Raw genomic sequence first — 20,906 nt, forward strand, 5'->3', positions numbered from 1 at the left:
TCACAGGGGTTTGGGTCCCACCAGCATCAGCTTTCCAAAAATGCTGTGTGAGTTTTTTCTCTTTGAATTTGGAGTTACAATGCAAGCATCGTATTATCTTTTCAGTTTTTCAGAGTCCTGCCATCTGGCCAAAAAAAAAAAAAAAAAAAAAAAAAAAGGACCCCTTAATTTTCCCCCCTTGCTGCAGATCCCGGGTGGACAGGTGGCAGGGATACAGCATGATTGAAAATGTATTGATCTGGGGTAAAGCTTTAACCGCCGTGCCTTGTGCTGCCCAGCAGATGGCAAGAGCGTGTTGGTGGTTCTTCTTCTCCAAAGTCATCGAGCTGCTGGATACGGTAAGGAGGGTTCAGCTCCTCAGCGGGACCGGGGCTGCACACAGATACTTCTTTGGCAGAAAGGGGCAGCGTGCCAGAACTGACGTCCTGGGTTGATCACATATTGATTCGCTGCCTTTCTCCGTCCCTTGGCTGCACACACTCCCTCCCCAGCACCCTTCCTGAGGCTGGACACAGTGCTAGGGGAGAGGCTTTACCCCTGGCTGCTGCCAGGTGGGTCCCCAAAATTTTAGCTGCTGGTGCCATACAGGTTCTGCTATTGCCTGGCTGGCTGATTAACAGTGGGGCTGAAGAGGAGCTGGACAAGTCCTGGCATCTCTGCTGCCATGGATTTTCCCAGAGCTCTGCACTAAAGGTTTGTGTCCTGGGGGAATTTAAAGTCCACCTCTTTACAGCTTGTCGTCAGGTGTCCTTCTGCACTGTAAATGAACTAAGTGACTGGACAAGGCCTCTGCTTGGCCAGAAGACAGCTGTGTCCCAGCCTGAAATTTCTGAGCTCTCTGGGGTGTAAGTTGACAACCCACTGAAATGTGAATGAACATGTGGATCCTTCCTAGGTCTATTGCCAGGGTTTTGGCTGATCCCCTCTCTGTTTGCATCAGCAACAAAACAGCTTTTTGCCAGTCCTGAGTGCCTGAAAAGCAGATTCACTTTCTGTTGTGTGTGTATGAATGTGCATGGGGAAATGCAGTGACCTGACATGTATTCATCTGGCAAAACCCTTCTGCTTACTAATGCAAATTCCAGGAGGGTTTGGCCATTCAACACAGTGGATTTTCTACGGGTTATTGTCCGGTAGCAGTAAATATACAAGCTATGTCCTGAAAAGGAGCAGATCCAAGCAGCTGTGAATTGTATGGAAGCTCAGTCAGAGTCTCAGATGTGTCCTCTTTGGACTTTGGGCCCTGAATCTAGACATAAAAATATCTGGGGCTTTGTGGAAGAAATTCTGTCTTCTAGCTCCCCCTACAAGTTCTATTGTGTTTCACCAGTTTTTGTCAACAGCAGAGGAAATGGATTTGGGAGATTCAGACTCATAATTAACTATTTTTATAACTTTTTACTGTGAATTTTTTGTCTAGACACATCAACTCAAGGTTTTCCTTTGCCTGGCTTCTTTCAGGTTTTCTTAATTCTGCGCAAGAAACAGGAGCAGGTGACTTTTCTGCATGTGTACCATCACGGCTCTGTGCTCTTCAGCTGGTGGTCAGGGGTCAAATACGTGCCTGGAGGACAAGGTATGCTTGTAAGAAATGCTGCTGCAAGAAAACCTTGTGTTTCTCACAGCTTTTTTGGGCCATAGAGGTAGCATTAACAGTGCAGATGGGCTGAATGGCAGGTAGGAAGCTCACCTACTTCCAAAGGTGAGAAAAACATGCATTTCAGATGATCCTATCTACTCAGCTTTTGGGGCTGTTTAGGCTGCCCTGTTCACTACCTCAACCAGAATAAGAGTGTGGCATCAGAGCGGGTCCAAACAGAAAAAAATAACATCCCACAGAAGGTCACTGTGTATCTCCCCCCAGAGCAGTGCTCCCTCTCTCTCCACTCAGAGGCCCTGGGGCAGCAGGCCAGGTTCTGGCTCTGTTTCCTGCTGCGACTGTGCCCATTTCTGGGCTGTATCCAGAACACTGCCCCTTTTTGCTCAACTGGAAGAGAAGCATCTGTGTACTAAGCATCTGGATACTCTGGTAGGCCTTATACAAGATGCTGGGGCATTCTTTTTTTGGGAAGTCATTTTGGCTACACAGCCTTGACACCAGAATGGTGTGAAATGCTTACGGTCAGACAATCAAAGTCTCTCCTCTGCCTTTGAAGCCCTTCTCTGTCTCTGAACACTTGATATGGGATGGGTATTTCATGGATACACCAACCTTGGCAGTGTTCCAGGCCAGATGAGATGGGGCTTTGGGGCAACTCTAGTGGGAGATGTGCCCTGGGGGTTGGAGCTGATGGCCTTTAAGGTCCCTTCTGACCCAACCCATGCAACGACTCTGGATGCTGAAGGAAGGGAGAAGCTGATGTGCTTCCACAGTGACCTGGTTTTGCATGGGAGGTATGAGATCCCAGGTGGAATGTTCATGCACAGAGGTGGATGTGGTGTGTTTTAGAAGCATCATCATAGTGGCTGTTAGCCCTTCACGGGGTTAGCCTGGAATGGGTCGTGTGCCTTGTTCACCCTCACTTTCTCACTCCTCAGCCTTCTTTGTTGGGATGCTGAACTCCTTTGTCCACATCTTCATGTACAGCTACTATGCCCTGGCCAGCCTGGGACCGCGGATGCGCCAGCACCTGTGGTGGAAGCGTTACCTGACCATCCTGCAGCTGGTAATTAGCTCCAGGTGTTCACCCCTGCCCTCCCATGGCTCAGGTGTGATGGCCTCTGCTGTCTGTCACCTCACTGGCTCCATTTGCTGGCTGTCCATGGAAGGCAGCACGTTCCCAGGTGCCACTCTGAGAGGCAAAGCCATGGGTGACCTGTTTCAAATGCTTTCACAAGACTATCAGAGGCCTTCAGTGACCATCTCAAAATAATTATCCCCAGCTTTGTAATGGGAAGGGAAGATAAAAATTTAAAAATTGGATTCCTCCTTTTTATGGAGGAGGAATGTGGAGAGGAGCTTTTATGGAGCTTGATGTGGAGAGGTAGGAACAGTGGTTCAGGGAAAACTGGATTCTCAATAAGGCAGCAGACTGGGGAGCCTTGATTCAGTTCCTTCAGAAAGGAAGAGGGTCTCTAGCTACAGGCAAACAGGCAAGTTAAAGAGAAATATGTGAATTTTACTCTTTCTCTAGAAAATCCCTTTGGATTTTCTTTCCCTCATCTCTGATGAAGTTACAAATCTGGAAAACCCCATGTTTTTTTAAAGATTCAGCATAAATGCAATGGTCCAAACAAGGACAATGGTTGTAGGAGAGATTTTTCCACTCAAAGAGAGGCTTTGCAAACCAAAAGTATGCACTTACAAGGGAAGAGGAAGAGGATATGTGTAAAAAAACACTGGTGCAGTGAAGACTGCTCCAGAATTCTTACTTAGCCTGCATGGCAAAACAGAACAAGAAAGCATTGCATGAAATAAAAAGGTATATCTAATGCAACTTATAGCAAAGGAAAAAAATATTTAATAGCTCTTTGGTACGTAGAACTCATTGCTTCAGGGTATTGAGACAGGTAACTTAGTAAAATACAAAAAATATTAATGTTGAATGTTTAAATGAATAAAGGTAGTATCTGTATTTCCTCTCTGCAAATTAAAATACAAATCAAAATAATTATGGGTATAACAACCTGATTACCACTGGGGAAGAGGAACCTACCACCTTCACTTTTCATATTCCAGCATCTCAGTTACTGCACTATGGCAGAGAAATGGGCCAAGGGCAGGAGAGACAGGATTGGTTAAGCCTTCAGGTTTGATGGACATCTTTCCTGGTGGGAAAACACTGCTAAAATTGAAAGGAAGGTTTCCAGGGATGTCAGGCGAGGCAAGCAGGTGATCCTGTGGGTTGAGGACACTGCTAGGATGTTGTGATAGCTGTGATGGTCTCAATGGCCAGCTGAGGTGTATCTCATTAAGGTTCCCTAATCTCGCTGCTTCTTTTTTCCACCTCTTCCAGTGCCAGTTTGTGGCCATTGCTGCTCATTCCTCCTACAACCTCTTCACAGAGTGCCCGTTCCCTGATGGCTTCAACACCGCAGTCTTCCTCTACATCCTCAGCCTCCTGGCTCTCTTCCTACGCTTCTACTATCAGACCTACGTCAGGGGAAAGCGGGAAAAGCTGACTTGAAGGAAATCAAAGAGGACAGAGAGCGCAGCCTGATGAACATGAGCATTCTCTGCTGCTTGTGACATGGTTCCAGGAAGGAAATGTATCTGGGGAGTGTGTGTGAGGCCCATGTCTAGCCTTCAAATATCCCAGGTTAGGGAGAAGAAAGGAATGATGTAAACTCAGGGATTAAGGAACTGAGGAGGCACACTTAATTAAGCTGAGGCCAAGCTAAGCAAAGTCGTCACAAGCATAACAGGCTTTGGGACATTTGCAAGATAAGGTCTTTTTCCCTTCCATCTTTAACTTGGGGTCCAAGGTCTAGCAGCCAGCTACAACTCCCTGCCTCATTTCTTAGGCTGTAGAGGGTTTCTTCGCATCCACAGAACTATCTCAGCTTGTTGTTGTAGGTCAGGCAGGGTCATGTGCCTCCAGCTGGAAATCAATGTCCAGGTAGCAGCAGCAGCCAGGAATCCACAGGATGTACGCTGCATCCCACCCGTCCTGCTAAGGAAGCTCCTACTAGACCTGGGGTGGTCCTGATGGTTTAACTTCTTATCAGTATAAGCAGCAAGGAAATTGGACATTAGGTTGTCTGGCTGGACAGGTGTCTTCACTGTCTTGAAGCTAAAGAAGGCATTATTAGCACTTTCATCCTAATAAGAAACCAGTGCAGTAAGAGTCACCATGTCCCATTTTCTGGAATGCTCATTTCCCTTTGGTTGCTCTCATACCAACAGAGGATTTTAATGCATGAAGATACTTGGTATTGCTCCTTGTAAATGCCATAATTGAACTAGAAAGAATAGACTGATGTTCCCTTTTCATAACTTTTCTCTCCAATCTGTTATTATTTTTAATACTGTTATTTTTAAATTTTGCTTCTTGTCAAACATAGAGTTTAACAACACCACAAGCAACCACCTCCACTACCTAATTGTAGAAGAATTAATATAAAATGTATAAAATCAATTCATCGGGTAGTACAAAGCTGCATAGCTCCATTGATTTTAAGATATCACTAACTGAATTATTTTTTTTGCTCCTAAATCATCTACAACCACAATTTGGCACTTATATTCATCTGCAGACTGTTAAATACTGTTGAAGTTCTGATGTGATAGTACTTTGAAGATCCTAATTAAACTACAAAGTGGTAATTATTGATTGAATCCTGCTCAGCTGATTAAAACTGGTACTACAGAGTAGTAGTATTTTGTAAAACACAAAGATGTTGAAGGAGAGGATTGGAATCAGTGACATGATGCACTGCCATTGCCAAGCCAAATCCATCTCAAATATAAAAAAGTCTAACTCCTCTGGGAATGTCCAGAGGACTAGATCTAGCCTGAACAGCAAATGGATGTACCCCAAAAGACCTGCGTGCCCTTCACCAGTCTGGAGTCAAGTGGCTACAAAAAATAAATTCAACTTGTTCTTCGCTGCTCTGTGCTCACACCCCAATCCTTTCCTTCAGCCCCTCCACACACATGCGGAAGCTAAAACAATATTCTGCCATTCCTCACCCTCCTCCCCTTCACACACAGCCACTAAGGACTTGTTCACACTGTCACAAGGTCACATTATCAGCGTCCTTCCTTTGATTTGAGCAGTCTCTCTTCTGGTTGTGACTGGTGAGTATGAGAATCACTGCATCCGTGCTGGGGAAGAGGAATCCACCACCTTCGTTTTTTTCCTGTCAACTATTTTAACTTGCAAATAAATTAATAAATAGTGACACTTTCAAATACTGGACTTCTTCTTCTGTCAGAATTTTAACTAGCAAATCCCTGGATGGGTCTTTCATTCCTCCCCTTGTTTGGAAAGACAGGAAAATGGGATCTACTGTAAATCTAACATATTCATGTGGAGGGTTTCCCCTGGGGGCTCTCCAGAGCTAAGACCCAGTGCAAGTAAAGCTGTTTCATTACTCTTGTCCGCCTAATGATTCATTTGCGGCCCTCTCCTGCAGTCTCGCCCCGCAGCCACAGGAGCTGGACGAATGCCGGCTAGCCGCTCCTGGAGGGGCCCAAGGACACCATGAATCCCGCCACTCGCAGGCTCTTCGCAAGAACCGCGGGTAGTGGTTCCGTCTGCGGCGTGGGTGGCGCAGGCGAGAGCGGGACTAGGAAGCACTGAGGCAAAGGAAGGAGAGAGCAGATACTCGTGTGGGTGCCAAGGCACTTTATTGTCCCAAGCGGGGCCAGTGACGGTGTCAGGGAAGGACCCTTGGGAAGGCACTGATAAAGAGGAGTGTGTGACAGGAGCAGACATGAGGGAACCAATAAATGAAGCCCAGGGGAGAAGCAAAGGACACAACTGAACCAATAAATATTGCATAGGGGAGGGAAAAGGCTCAGGAGACAAATATCTTAAGTAAGGGATAACTGACATAAAAATTTCTCTAAATAAAGGGGGTGTGGTTACAGTGATGGACAGGGAAACTGGGCAGCATCAGGAGGGAGGAGATAAACTTCTAAGGACATAAGGGGAAGGACTAGGGGATCGGTCACCCTAACAGACAGGTCACTGGCGGGAAAACAAGGGACAAACAACTCAGGGACAAACCATTGTGAGGGAGGAACACGGGAGAAACCGAGAGTCAAACCATAATCTTGACTTATAAAAAATAACCAACTTTACAACAAAACCTGTATGAAACACAAAATGCTACACTCTCCTGCTTAAGCCATCAGTACCTTTGGCCCCCTAGTTTTGTGGTAGAGCATTTCCTGCAGCTGGCTAAATTATCTGTGCTCACAAAGCAATCTAATGCTCTTTTCCCTATACATGAGTAGGTTTCAACCGCAGTTTCCCCGTCACTTTAATGTTTTCAGAATGTAGTAACTAAGTTCACTCATAATTTTATACCAGACTAAGCATCACATATTTTGATTTTACTTGATTCATGGCTGCTTAAAAATTAGAAATGAGCACAAAATCTGAATGAGGTTACTCCTTGCTTTTCTACTCTTAAAATACATGAATTTGTAAACATGCCATTTATCTGTTTTTAATGCAGCCTATGCAGGTTAATTTGTGTCTATGTACAACAAAGCAATGGTTTCTGGAGTGTCACTGGCCACATAGGTGTCACTGGCCACAAAACATGAAAGTATAAATTTGTCACCTGACAGCTTGAAGTGACTGATCACCCAATTCAGACACCACTGTCACCACTTGTTCTAGACATGAAACCTTTGATTTATTCCTGTCCCTCTTCCTCACAGCCTGAGTGAATGGCCTGATCTTGAATGAGTAAGAGCTTTTTGTTGGTGTGACTTTGATGGCACAGGATTAAAATGAAGTATGTTCAGTTGAATGATAAGGAGGAATTGATTTTGCCCAGAAACACCATGCTTTCCATACAGAAACAGACACTGGCATGGAGCACAGCTGTTACAGAAGCATTGATGCAAGGAAAATTAACTTGTGAGGATATTTGCACTGGCAGTGAAGAAAACACTGCAGTGGTATAGCTGAGAGGCTCTGCAGGTTACTCCTTCAGATTGCCGTTGTTTGTCTTCATTCTCCTGTTTTAAAATCGGGTTGTCCTAATTGGAACTGTCCGCCTGAGCTATCCTGTTGTAACAAAAAACCTGAAAGCACAGCTATGTGCTCTGGGAATTTAACAGAGAGGAAAGGCGCCAAATGGGATTTCCCCTCTAAAATCAAGTCCCTGGAATTAAATATTACAGCACAGAAAAGCAATGGAAGTCAAAAGGGGTGGGAATTATAAATTACATGCTTGGATGGCTCATGCTGTCTGGTAGAGTCCAAAGCTTTGAGGATGGGTTGAAAATACCCTGTCACAGCTGGATTTGTGGAAAACCTCTGAGCCAAATGCTGGTTCTATCCATTCGAGTGACAAAGGCTGGAGCTCCTCTGGGATGAGGCTGGCACAGCTGTGTGGAAAGCAGCACACTCAGCTCCACAGCCATGTTTGGTGGGGGCAGGAGCGTTATTTAATCCTACAAATAGATGACTTTTGAGGGCATGGTGGTGTGTAAGTCTCCCTCTTACAAACTGTGGGTCATTAAATGTTTGTCGAGCAGTTTCCATGAACAAGATGTAAAGCGTAGTGCAAGTAGGCTGCTGAAATGAATAAGCTTGATAGCTGGTAGTGCTCAGCATCTTTCCTGCTGTTCCAGTCAATGTAAATTATGGATGTTCTGATCAAATTACTTTTGAATTAAGCAGACCATTTACTCAGTGCTTGCTTTCTCTCTGAAGATAAATGAGAGAGATTCTCATTTTAATCAAAACAAAATACAGAAAAGAAAATCAATTACTATTTAATGTTTTTTCCATCCTTGTGTGATGGAAAGTTTCCAGAGGAACTTGGGCTTAAAATTGCAAAGCAATATAAAATGCAGGAACATGGCTGGGTTTTAGCTATTGGATTTTTTTATATACTATTAGAAAACATGGCTAAGTTGTTTTTTTTTTTTAAGGCAAAAGAATTACTCTAAACAATTAAACAAGAAAAATCAGAATGCAGTAGATTGCTTCATCCAAAAAATAAAAATCTGTTGATACAGATGTAAACCACCTAGAAGCCAAACATTTAGAAAGATCAGTCAGCCCTATATATAGAACAGTGTGAATGTGCTGAATTCATTAATAAATAGCTTCATGGATTAGGGCTTGATAGATGGAGATCTCCATCCAGATGTTTATTGTGATTTGTCAATGGCCTGGTACTTAATCCTCCTGGACAGGAAACAGGAGTCTTTTCTCTAGGATGTCCCCTCGGGACTGTGGCAGTGCCTCCCTCTGGCCTGAATCCTCTCAGCACTGCATGAGGCTGCCGAGGAATTAACCAAGTGGCAGAGGCACGGATTTGCCTTTAACCCTTTCGGTTTCCTCTCAGCTTCAGATGATTTCCTAACCATCTGCCACAACATCGCCGTTTTTCAGTCAACTTATGGAAAAGGAAAAAAGGGAGTCACCCATGTCACCCTGGGGTCCCTGTACCCACAAAATGTGCCGAGGGAGGCACATGGATTCCCATCAGCACTGAGGAGGAGGAGGAGGGCTGTGGGCAGCCTTAAGAGCTTGATGTGCCCCTCTTCACTGCTCAGCATCATGTTTTCATTTTTGTTATGCTGCCACTCCCTGTCAGTGATAGGGATGGCCCAAGAGGTAGTATTTGTGAGAAGACTGATGTCCCCACGGTGTCCTCGGTCAGGGTACCAGAGTGTAGTGTGTGTATGAGTGAGTTTGAGTGTGGGTAGGTGAATGCAGCCCCTGCAGACAGTCCCCCAGCTCATTTCTCATCCTGCCTGTCTGTGGGATGGGTCCTTCATCTTGCTGTGGGACGCTGAAGGACAGCTCCCAGCAGCCACACCTGCTATGGAATGGCACACTGGGTGCTGCAGGGAATGCTAGGTTTTGTTGTGGATATGCAGGATTGTAAAGGACTGATTTCCTGTGTTCAACTTCTGGCTATGTACAAATGTGGACTTTTCAGGGACTGCCTGGTTAAAACATTAGTAGCACATCTCAGGCCTATTCTTCCCTAGTCTGCCTGTCATCCTTTCTCTCCAGTACCTTGGCTTTCTGCTGTGCTTCGAGAGTTTGTCTTTACACTGAGCTGAAAAAATGAGGACTATTAAATAAAAATTATCCTTTAAAATTCCCTGCTTGGAGTAGATGTTCCTTCCCCTTTAACATCATCCTCCCACTTTCTCTTGTCCCTTTTCTCTGCTCTTCTTTTGTACCCACACACACAGACACTGTAATAGATTCTCAGACCTTTTAAAGCTGCAAAGAAAGTAGCTACAAGTCACTCAAATGCTGTACAAGCAGCTGCATTTTTCTGATCTATCAAATAATAATGTACATTTTCTTCATAGGGTTTTCTGCAAGGCTTTAATCCAAGTGAATTTGGGCAAGTCTTTATTTTTCTTTGCACTTTAGCATAATCCTATCTGCCTTCAAATTCAGGATGTGGACACTGCAACTTGATACTTAGAAAAGCCAGGAACTTGAACTAGAACTTAAATTTGGTATGGTCCCTTCCAGGCATTCCCTGCTATTAATAAAGGAATGGCAGAATGGATACAAACATCTGAGAGGCAGCAAGTCACTGCTCTTCTGTACACTTTATTCTACTCTGAGTTGTGCCCACCATCACAGAGATCTGAGGATGTTTTCTTCTGAAATAATAAATGCTTATTCCTGAGGGAGTGTTTGGAGGGAGAATGCCTTGCTGACAGAGCTGGAAAACCAGAATAGTTTTCAAGTGTGCAAGCCCTTCTCTGGTTGTAATCCCTGATATGCATTGGTAGCAGATCAGCCAATCCTTATTGGGGTGCACAGCTGTGTCTGTGGTGTGTCTGTATTTATCATGGGTTTTGCTAGTCCCAGAGGGTGTTATCCTATATTTTGCAGGTTTAATATGTTATCCCATTAAATAACTGTAAATCAAAGGGCCATTATTTTGAAAGAATTTATCTTCTACATAATTTTGCTTCTAGAAATTACTGGTGTGAGTAAAGCTGTCGTGTATTCACTGGCACACTGGCAAAACAGGTTGGCGATTCTGTGCTCAGTTCTTGGAGATAAAATGCAAGCCACCACTTACAGAAACCATTTAATGCAATTATGGTTTTCTATTTTGGCACTGCTTTTAATATCTTTGGGCAGATTTGATACACAGAGATAATGTTTTTAATTAGGGGGAAGCCACTAGTCACAGTGAATCTAGGTGGAGTGTTTGATGGAGCTATGAGTGGCAACATAAGGATTTAAGAAAAAATGTCACTGTGATGCCAACTGGAAGGCAAAATGGTCACAATCAATTTTGTTAGAAAACCAGAAACTCCACAAGAGTATATATACCTATAGGTTCTAGTCATACAGTACTTATATACATATTTAGTGTTTTTCCCTGCAGACCTTAAGTAGAATAGATGAGTTCATGGTTTGAATGTAGCAAGTAGGATCTCAGCACCGACTGTATTACTGAACTGTAATTGTATCATTGTGTAAAGCTGCTCGCTTCTCTTTAATAAAATGTGCATCTACTGAAATGTTTTAGCCTTGGATGTGAGTTTATGAATGCATCAATGGGAAAAGTGTTTGCAAATGTTAACATGAAAACAGCCCGGCAGAAATGTCGTTTGCTGGCTTGGGAAGCACCTTTTGGAACCGCACTAATTTAGCGAGAAACTCGAGGGAGCAGAAACGGGGAGAGCAAACGCAAAGCAATCCCTTCCATTGTTCTTATTCCGCTGGGGAATGGGGAGGGGGGGACACACGCCAAGAGGAGCCCGGAATCCCGGAGCTTTCAGTTTTGATTTTCATTAGAGGCGAGAGGGGGTGTGCAGCCAGAAGCGCTCGCGGCGAGCAAATCCACGCTCGGGGGCCGCTCCGTAATCCCCCGGCGCGGCGGGGGCGCGGGATGCGGAGCGGAGAGCGCTGTGCCCCTCGGCCCCGGCCCGGAGGGCAGCTCCAGCCCCCTGCCCGGGCGCACGTACTGCCGGCGCCCGGCCTCCCGCCCCTCCGGAGCGGCGCCCCCGCCGCGCATCCCCCTCCGGGCACCTGTGGGCATCCCCACGGCCGGGCCCCGCTGGACGCGCAGCCCCTCTGCGGGGCGGGGCGGGGCGCGGGGGCCGCGGCATCCCAGCTCCCCGGGGGATGCTGCCGCTGCCTGAGCGGGAGCGCGGAGCAGAAGGGATCCTCTTTGACGTCAAGCGACCATAATATAATGATCGCTCGTTCATATCCGGGTCCCCGGGCGGCTCCCCCGGGCCGCGCTCGGCCGCGCTCGGCGGCGCAGTGAGGGGAGGCGGGTCGGGCAGGGCAGGGCAGGGCAAGGCAGGGCAGCGCGGCCGCCCGGAGGTGGCCGGCGGCGGCAGCGGCACCGGGGCGGCGAGCGCAGCATGCCCGCCGCCTCAGACGCGCCTGCCTCCCGCCGCAGCTGGTGCTGTTGCTGCTGCTGCTGCTGCCCATGGAGATCGCGCTGGTGACTTTGGAGAACGGCGGCACCACGGCCATCGCGGGCGACGACGATGCCGCGGCCGCCGGCGGCCGGGCGCGCCGGCGGGGCAACTTGCTGCACCTCGCCAGCTCGCCGCAGCTGAGCGACGGCAAGGAGAACGCCCCTCCGCCGCCGCCGCCGCCGCCGCCGCCGCCGCCGCCCGCGGGGGACGAGGAGCGGGAGCGGCCCCCGCCCGGTCCCCGCGCGGGAGGCGGCGGCGGCGGCGCGAGCGGCCCCGACGAGCGGCCGGCGGAGCTCCGCGCTGCCCTCGCGCCGCCGCCGCTGCCGCCGCCCCGCGCCCCGCGCCCCGCCGCGGACATGGGGCCGTCCGAGGAAGGGGGACACCGCCGGGGCATGGCCATGGCTGCGGCCGGCGACGAGGAGGAGGAAGCGGCGGCGGCCAACCCGGGCGCCATGCACCATCAGCGGGTGCTGATCAACATCTCGGGGCTGCGCTTCGAGACGCAGCTGGGCACCCTTAACCAGTTCCCCGACACGCTGCTGGGAGACCCCGACAAGCGCATTCGCTACTTCGACCCGCTCCGCAACGAGTACTTCTTCGACCGCAACCGGCCCAGCTTCGACGGCATCCTCTACTTCTACCAGTCCGGGGGCAAGCTCCGCCGGCCCGTCAATGTCTCCATCGACGTCTTCGCCGACGAGATCCGCTTCTACCAGCTGGGTGAGGAGGCCATGGAGCGCTTCCGGGAGGACGAGGGCTTCATCAAAGAGGAGGAGAAGCCCCTGCCCCGCAATGAGTTCCAGCGCCAGGTCTGGCTCATCTTTGAGTACCCCGAGAGCTCCAGCTCAGCCCGGGCCATCGCCATCGTCTCCGTGCTGGTGATCCTCATCTCCATCATCACCTTCTGCCTGGAGACCCTGCCCGAGTTCAGGGACGAGAGGGAGATGCCCGTACCTCTGCCCCCACAAGGTGGAGGTTTAAATGGCACGCCCGGGGACTCCCCACCCATGCAGCCACCCAGTAGCCTGGCTGACCCCTTCTTCATCATTGAGACCACCTGTGTGATCTGGTTCACCTTTGAGCTCCTCGTGCGCTTCTTCGCCTGCCCCAGCAAGCCCGAGTTCTCCCGCAACATCATGAACATCATCGACATCGTGGCCATCATCCCCTACTTCATCACCCTGGGCACCGAGCTGGCCCACGAGCAGCAGCAGCCCGGGGCTGGCAGTAGCAATGGGGGTGGGGGCCAGCAGCAAGCCATGTCCCTGGCCATCCTCAGAGTCATCCGCCTGGTCAGAGTCTTCAGGATCTTCAAGCTCTCCAGGCACTCCAAGGGGCTGCAGATCTTGGGACAGACTTTGAAAGCCAGCATGAGGGAGCTGGGCCTCCTCATCTTCTTCCTCTTCATCGGGGTGATCCTCTTCTCCAGCGCTGTCTACTTTGCTGAGGCCGATGACCCTGAGTCTCATTTCTCCAGCATCCCTGATGCTTTCTGGTGGGCTGTGGTAACCATGACTACTGTGGGCTATGGGGACATGAGACCTGTCACTGTGGGGGGCAAGATTGTGGGCTCCTTGTGTGCCATCGCTGGTGTGCTCACCATTGCCCTCCCTGTCCCTGTCATTGTGTCCAACTTCAACTACTTCTACCACCGAGAGACTGACCACGAAGAGCAGGCTATCCTCAAAGATGAACACAGTAGTGCTCAGGGCAGCACTGTGGGGGGAGAAGTGAAGAGAAGACCCAGCAAAAACTCTCTGAACAAATCTGTTGTGCACTTGGAAAACAGTGAGGAGTTCAACAATGGCACCAGCTCCTTAGAGAAAGCAAATATCAAAGCAAAAAGTAATGTAGATCTCAGAAAATCCCTCTATGCTCTCTGTCTGGACACCAGTAGGGAAACAGACCTGTGAGGAGAGGAGACGGTTAGAGTTCAGAGGGGCAGAAAGATTTTCTGGTGTCAGAAACTTGCTACTATAATTACTCTTTTAGTACCAATTAGTTTTTTAAATCAGGCTGTACTTTATAAATTGATCACTGTCCTGAGCATTCCTTCAGGAATACATGTTTTTGTGGTTTTTTTCCATGGCACAAAGGGTCACCTATTTTTAAAATAGACTAAGAATAAGCTACACTCCATGATGCAGGAGCTAGTAAATTATGACAGTGAAAAATCTAATTTGTAGAAACTTATTTTACGAATGATCATTGGTTTTGAATGGGTAATTTGTAACCAATTCAGTTGCTCTGAGTTTAGTGTAAAGAACTGGGGGGATGTGTGTGTGGAGAATGAATGGATTGGGGATGGGAGGGAGGAGGTTGAGGAGTTTTGTATTACAGTTTCAAATTGAAATTATTCAAATATATTTTGTATCTGTATGACTGTATTTATGGTTGAAAGGAGATTTCTTATTCCTGTGAAATATGATATCATTAAAGCACTAGGAACATTAGCAAATCAGCACTTTCTGAGTTTTCCAGTAGTGATCAGCACAGATCTGGTTATCTTGTATGTGAAGTGAATTTGGTGCTTTGAACCCTAGAGCAGAAAACTTCTGTTGTCATTGATATGTTAGTTGCTTGTGAGCCTTAAATTATTAAATATTGTAGATATACTTCTTTATAAATAATTTTATTAGTTACCTTCCTGTTTCAGAATTTCTAAGTCATTCAGTCATGTGCTTACTCAAAAAAGTATGTGCAACTTTTTTTTTTTTTTTGTGGTTTTACAGTTTTGTATCTTTGTTATATTGTTGAGACCTAAAGGAAAAAAAAATACACTCTTCTGCTGTTACAGGTTTAAATCTAGTGCACAACAAATCTAAAGTGATCTGAACAGATTTTCAAGTGCACAACAGATCAAAAACATGAGGGAGTGGATAGGCACAATGAGAAAGTAGAATATTGAGTGTAATATCTGCAGAATTGTTTTCATTGTACACTCGAGATTCCTTGAGCGTGTGCATCAGTCCCCTTTATGTATGCACACACCATTTGTGTACACAGTTCTCTGGTTTTAGTTCTCTCAGACTGGGAGTGGATGGCACTTCAGGAGTCGAACGTAGCGTGCTGTGCTGCTTCAATGACCATCGTGTGGCTTTTCTCTTGGACACGGATGAAAAGCACCATGTTTCCATCAAAACACACCCCTGGTTTCTTGTATTTCCAAACAAAACCTTGTCAGTGCTGTGGATTTTACAGTTGAGGTGTTGTTGAGAGACGAGTGACACCTTGCCTTCATCAGGATCACAGCTAACTCTGAAGACCGACAAAAAGTTGCTCCTTTAGCTCAAAGAGCTTTCTTGCAATTTCTCTTGCAAAGGACATCTTTGTTTACCCCTTCAACTTCTGTTGTATTGCTGAAGGATGGTCCATGCCTTTCCCACATCCTGTGGCACAGCAGGAGTAGCAGAGAAGAGAAGGCTTGATTGTCAACATCGCTCAAGGTTTGTTTCTAACAAATTTTCTAATATAAATAAGTGCTCAGTTGGGATTATAATTTATTCAAGTACCTCATATATGTCCTGAGATAAAGTGAGATCAGCTTTGCAGAGCAGCACTCTGACATTCTCTCCCCGAGACACAAATGCTGCTTTCCTGTCCCTGACCATGCTCTTTAATGATAATGCCGAAATGCATGATGTTTTTTTCTCTCCTGGTCAGTAATATAACTGTCAAGCAAGTCATACGTTTCATTAACAGAGTGCTCAGCACAAAACCCAGGGCTGAGGGGAAGGAATTTGAATCTCATCATAGAGAACAGCATCTTTCACATTAATTTTTGAATTTTAGATGTTGGTTTCTTGGTTGGTTTGCTTGTTTAGTTAGATGTGGAATGAGGCGGTAATGTGCTGAGGAGCTGTCTAAAACAAGACTGACAGGAAAAGCATCCAGTGCAGCTGCGCTCCAGACTCGGGGAGCTCTCTGGTTTGTCTTGGTGGGAGCTGTTGCACTGGAGGGAAGTGAAGAACCAGCTCTTTGGTGAGGATGAATCTCAGATGAAACAAAATGGTGTAACTCTGCCGCACATGCTGAGACCTAGGTCACTGATGGACTTAGAGTAAGGCTTTTTGCTCAGACAAGTGCTTTGCTTTGCTCTCGGTGATCACATCCATCTGACTGGCCTGAATAAGCACCAAACAACTGCAGTGAGTCTTTCAGGATAAAGTTTTGAGGTGGTCTTGCTGAAACTACTACCCTTACCTGCCTGACCGCCAGAGTTTGGTCTTCCAGCTGTGTGTTGTGTTGGACTGGGCTGTTGGCTCCTCGGAGGAGGTGCACTGTGTCCACACAGCCACCTGTTTGGAATCTTGTGTAAGGATTTTAGGGATCTGGATTACATCTCAAAAGTGCAGCAAGCTGATAAAGGTGAAAGTAGATCAGGGCTATGGGGTATGGGTCAAGCTGATCTTGGTGAGACAAAGGGAAGGCCTGGTTTTCCCCCTCCTTTTTTACTTTTCTTCTTCCCACCATGTGTCTTTTTGTTGCTTTCACTGAACTGGTTCTCTCCTCAAGGAACTACAAGTTCAAGTGCTGCCTTCTCTTCCTGTAGCTGCCTGAGCTCACTCATCTGATAGGAAATTAAATTCAGACTTCTGTTGGAATATGCTATGTTTTTCCATAACAAAACAACAGAACTTTCCAATAGAAAGAAAACAAATCATTCTCAAAGTATGGTTAAAAAAGTTTGCTTGACTTGGGTTTCTAACATGTTAAGCACAGTTCAGCAAATTTGGTATTGACACCTTTACAAATAAATACATGATTTCTATTGGCTTATAGGATAGTAAAGGATTTGCTTTCTAATGACAGGTACTGCTGCCAAGCACTGAGTAATGTGACCAGGAACATGGTCTGAACCCAGTTCATCAGACCATTTAGCACAGACACATGCTTAAACCAACACAATTTTCAGGAGGTGTTTTAGATGCACTGATTTTTATGATTTTGAGGTTTGAGATCCTGAGTTGGACTTGGATGTTCCTTGTGGGTCCCTTCCAGCTCCAGGTATTCTTTGATTCTCTGATGGTTATTTAAAGATAAGTTATAAACAGGACTGAAACCTTGAAGCCATGGATTCCCCTTGGATTTTGGGGTAAATATGTGGGTACATGTTACAGTCACTTAATGTGCTGATGCAGATTTGTGCTGCAGAAGAGTATGAGTGTAAGAGAGAAATGAATCCCTCCAAGAAGGCTCCTGGAAATGTGTGAGAGGAAGAGAGTTTTCTGTTCCAGGCCCATCACAAGAAGGAAATACAACCTAACCACTATTGATTTTTTGTTAACTGACCTGCAATGAACAGCAGGCTGAATCAGACCTCTTCGCCATATCAAAGGCATCAAGATACCAGAACTTAATGAATAGCAAATCATGACAGACATCAAAACCCCAAACAAACCCAGCCAAACAACAAACCAACACTTTTTTGTAAACTCTTTTTGTTTACAAAAAAGTTGCAACAGAAAAGCTCCCTCACCCCACACATGCTGCAGTTATTAATGGCTTGTCCTCTCATGTGGGACATTGTGCACTAAAATGCATTCTTGGGAGTGCTGAAGTGAATGTTCATTTGGGTCACCAGTAATGTAAGTTTAATTTGCTTAGCCTGACCCAAGGGGAGTCCACATTTCCCTTCTACTTTTCCATCATCCTAAGAAAGGATAAAACAGTGCCAAGCAATTATATAACACCATTCATCTCCCGGCGCTCTGTGAACAATTGCACCACGCTCTGTGTGCAGGCAGGACAAAGAAAAGGCTGGGGAGGAGAAGTCCACGCCTTTCAAAGGGGGACAGGACTCAGAGAGGCACAAATAGGAGTGGGTTTCGCTGGACTGAGAGGTCTCAAATGTGGATCTCAGGGAAGAGAGATTCCCTCTGTGGTCTCTTGCATGACTCTGGGTGGCTCTTCAGGCAAGGACTGGATGCCAGCAGCTGTGCACCATGATCCATCTGGTGGGGTCACTGAACACAGAGGGGACTTTATGCTGCTCTGAGCAGCACAAACAAATCCCTCTTTTGTGTGCTTTTTTCATTTGGGCTCTGTAAGGACAACATGGCACTCCTGCTGGCTGTTCCCTGGCCTCTCCAGCTGCAGACACTGCTGGTCTGGTGGAGGTGGTGCTGAGACATTCTCCAGGCACTGCCCTTCACCTCCCATTAGGGAGCAAAGCACATATCAGAGCACTCTCAGAGGGAGACACTTGCGTGCACAAAAAGTCTGTCTCTTCTGAAACCTATCTCAGAATCACTGAGGTTGGAAAAGACCTCAAAGGTCAGTAAGTTCGACCTGTGTCAGATCACCACTTTGTCAACTGAACCAGAGCACTGAGTGCCATGTCCAGTTGCTTCTTGAATACCTTTGAGTATGGTGACTCCACCACCTCCTGGGCAGCTCATTCCAATGCCTGACAATCTTTTCTGTGAGGAAATTCTTCTTCCTGGTCAGGGTTAGAGAAGCTGGTGCTGAGGTCAAATGAGGAGAGCATTTAGTGGCATGTGACAGTGCCACTGAGCTGTAGTGAGGGATGAGCTGCCTCGATGACATCTGATCCAGCCATTTAGCAAGATGCCATGAACAGGAGTGGAATTTGGCAGGGGCCTCAGGGTGGTTGCTGCCATATTTAGGGAATGACAGACAGAGGGCTTTAAGCACCCCATCAAGACTTTGGCCTTGCCACTTGGCCAGCGGTGAGATCGGAATGTTGTGTGGCAGGCAGGGTGTGGGGGAAGGCTCAGGAATAATGAGGCTGATTCCCCTGCAGGACAGAGGGGCAGCAGGGAAATGGGGAGATGAAGCTCTAACAGCATCTGCCTGCCTTTGGTTCAGCTTTAGCCATGTCACTGAATGACTACCAGCCTCACTCCTCAGCTACAAATGTCCAAAAAATGAAATAGAAAAGGTCTTTATAATAATCTAACCTATGACCAATTAAAATCATTGTTCCAAAATTATTCTGCCATGACTTTCGCTACATACAGCACCACTAAATATTTTTTTAGATTGTGCCATTTAGTCTTTTCACAGGTTCTGTAATGTTTGGGTTTTGGTTACTTTGTTTGTAGTTTGCTTGTTTTGGTTGTTTTTTTGGTTTTTTGGGTTTTTTTTTACTTTCTTTCTGTATGCATTAACTGGTCCCTAGTTCTTCTGATCAGCTTGTTAAAATTCTGTTTTTCTGGCCTAAATTTGGGACCTCAGGGTGCTGGCACCTTACATTGGACCTCGGTCATGCCACCTGACATCAGTGTGTCAGCTTATTACACCGAATTTTTCCAGTAATTCTGTGAGCCCATTGACCAAAACATAACTAATATTTGTATGATGAAATATTGTGAAAAATTTGGTTATAGTAGCAATTGAGATAATGTGAAATAAAAACTTTTATGTTAATTGGAATAGGAAAAAAATAAAGCTGATAAGGAATTAATTGGAATTAGAAGTTTTGAAGAGAAATATCAGCTTATTTAAAGAAAAAGAAGGCTTCAAAAAGACAGAAAGTAGGTTTAGATTGGATATTAGGCAGAATTTTTTCCCTATGAGGGTGGTGAGGCCCTGGCACAGCTTGCCCAGAGAAGCTGTGGATGCCCCAGAAATTACCTGATCTAATAGCAAAATGACTGTCCTTCCTAGAAGGCAACAAAGTGTTTTCATTAGAACTTGGGCTTCCTAGTGCACAGTCTTTATGGTTACTGCAGAATTAATAATTTTCCAGATAGAATTTAAAATTTACTAAAAGTCAACTGCAAGTTGTCTTCTGTGTAAATAATTCACAGTCATTAGGGGCATATTTCCAAATAAATCAGTTTTAGCACTTGATTGACAGGAAGAAGAGAAAAAAGAAAGATATATCTTATTTCTGTGCTTCAGTTGTGGTGTGCCATGGAGATTGTAATTTGCAATATTCTTGAAAACAGATGGGGCTGTCTTAAAATTGACATTGGAGAGAATGTTGCTGGAGAATCGCCTTGGATGAAAACAGGTAATAATTTTCCTCTCAAGACAGTGGTTGACTGACCTTCTCCAGTCTTCTGATAAAGCCAGTTTGGACATAAATGTTGAAATATAAGGTCTCTTCTCTCAAATCTCATGTCCAGCCCTGGCCAGGAATGGTGGTTTCCTCATTCCTGGGGTGAGGAATGTAATGGAACCTTGCAGCTCTTCTCATGACAGTATAGCTGCATAATAAATGCTTATGTCAGGGTTGATGTTTCCATGAAGATGCTGAAGGAGAAGATGGGATTTAAATGGACTACATTGGTCTGAGGGTGTAGTATGTATAAGGAGCAGGTAAAATTTCTTCCTTTGCATTATTTCACTCCAGTGATGGTGTCCTAGCACACAGTAATCCCCCTACAAAATATCACAAAATCCATACCAGGGCTTGCTTTGCTCTCTTCAGTTAGTAGGGATTGGTTACATTATACCATACTTAATTCTCTCAAGCAAATTCAACACATTTAAAAATTCTTCCTCTTCCTCCTCCCTGCTTAAGTATAGCTAGAAATGCCTGCGATTGGAAAGGTGAAAAATTATTTGAATTATTTAAGCAACATAAACTCATAATTCTTTTTTCTGTCTTGTTTAAAATGATTTGAAAATCTAATGGGGTGTGATTGAATGCGATTCATTTAACAGGAATTTGCAGAGCAAATTGTATGAGTTTCTCAGTTCAGAAAACACAGTAATTTTAGAGGCAGTGCTGCACAAGGGGGTTGTTAAAAGGAAGGCTATTGTGAAAATACATGGTGTTTTATTATGCAAGGGAATGGTGCAAAGAAGCAGGGAGTCTGGAGGGTGGGTGACAAAGCCTGTTCTGGGAAGGAATGCCCTCTAGCTTAAGCTTAGCCTC

The 20,906-nt window shown here is 46.0% G+C and overlaps 2 protein-coding genes across 16 annotated transcripts in view; both read left to right on the forward strand.

Moving 5' to 3' along the window:
• The window catches only part of LOC102073313 (very long chain fatty acid elongase 4), a 91,986-nt gene extending 80,860 nt beyond the window's left edge, over positions 1-11,126 (forward strand). For both annotated transcript variants that reach the window (XM_026796652.2, XM_074539257.1), the window contains 4 exons: positions 282-338; positions 1,462-1,576; positions 2,539-2,666; positions 3,957-11,126. In XM_026796652.2, coding sequence (XP_026652453.2) covers positions 282-338; positions 1,462-1,576; positions 2,539-2,666; positions 3,957-4,127 — 471 coding nt within the window. In that variant the 3' untranslated portion in view covers positions 4,128-11,126. The remainder of the gene's footprint in view (positions 1-281; positions 339-1,461; positions 1,577-2,538; positions 2,667-3,956) is intronic.
• Positions 11,127-11,446: 320 nt separating this feature from the next.
• The window catches only part of LOC102075478 (potassium voltage-gated channel subfamily A member 1), a 175,235-nt gene continuing 165,775 nt past the window's right edge, over positions 11,447-20,906 (forward strand). For 8 of the 14 annotated variants that reach the window (XM_074539254.1, XM_026796642.2, XM_074539250.1 and 5 more), the window contains exon 1: positions 11,447-15,501. In XM_074539254.1, the coding sequence (XP_074395355.1) occupies positions 12,064-13,968 (1,905 nt within the window). In that variant the 5' untranslated portion in view covers positions 11,447-12,063 and the 3' untranslated portion in view covers positions 13,969-15,501. Of the gene's footprint in view, positions 15,502-19,971; positions 20,037-20,906 lie in introns of all 14 variants that reach the window. The other 6 variants (XM_026796641.2, XM_026796645.2, XM_074539251.1 and 3 more) reach the window with 1 other exon arrangement.

The sequence above is a fragment of the Zonotrichia albicollis genome, chromosome 4 (assembly GCF_047830755.1).
Source record: "Zonotrichia albicollis isolate bZonAlb1 chromosome 4, bZonAlb1.hap1, whole genome shotgun sequence".
In the NCBI taxonomy this organism is placed as follows: Eukaryota; Metazoa; Chordata; class Aves; order Passeriformes; family Passerellidae; genus Zonotrichia; species Zonotrichia albicollis.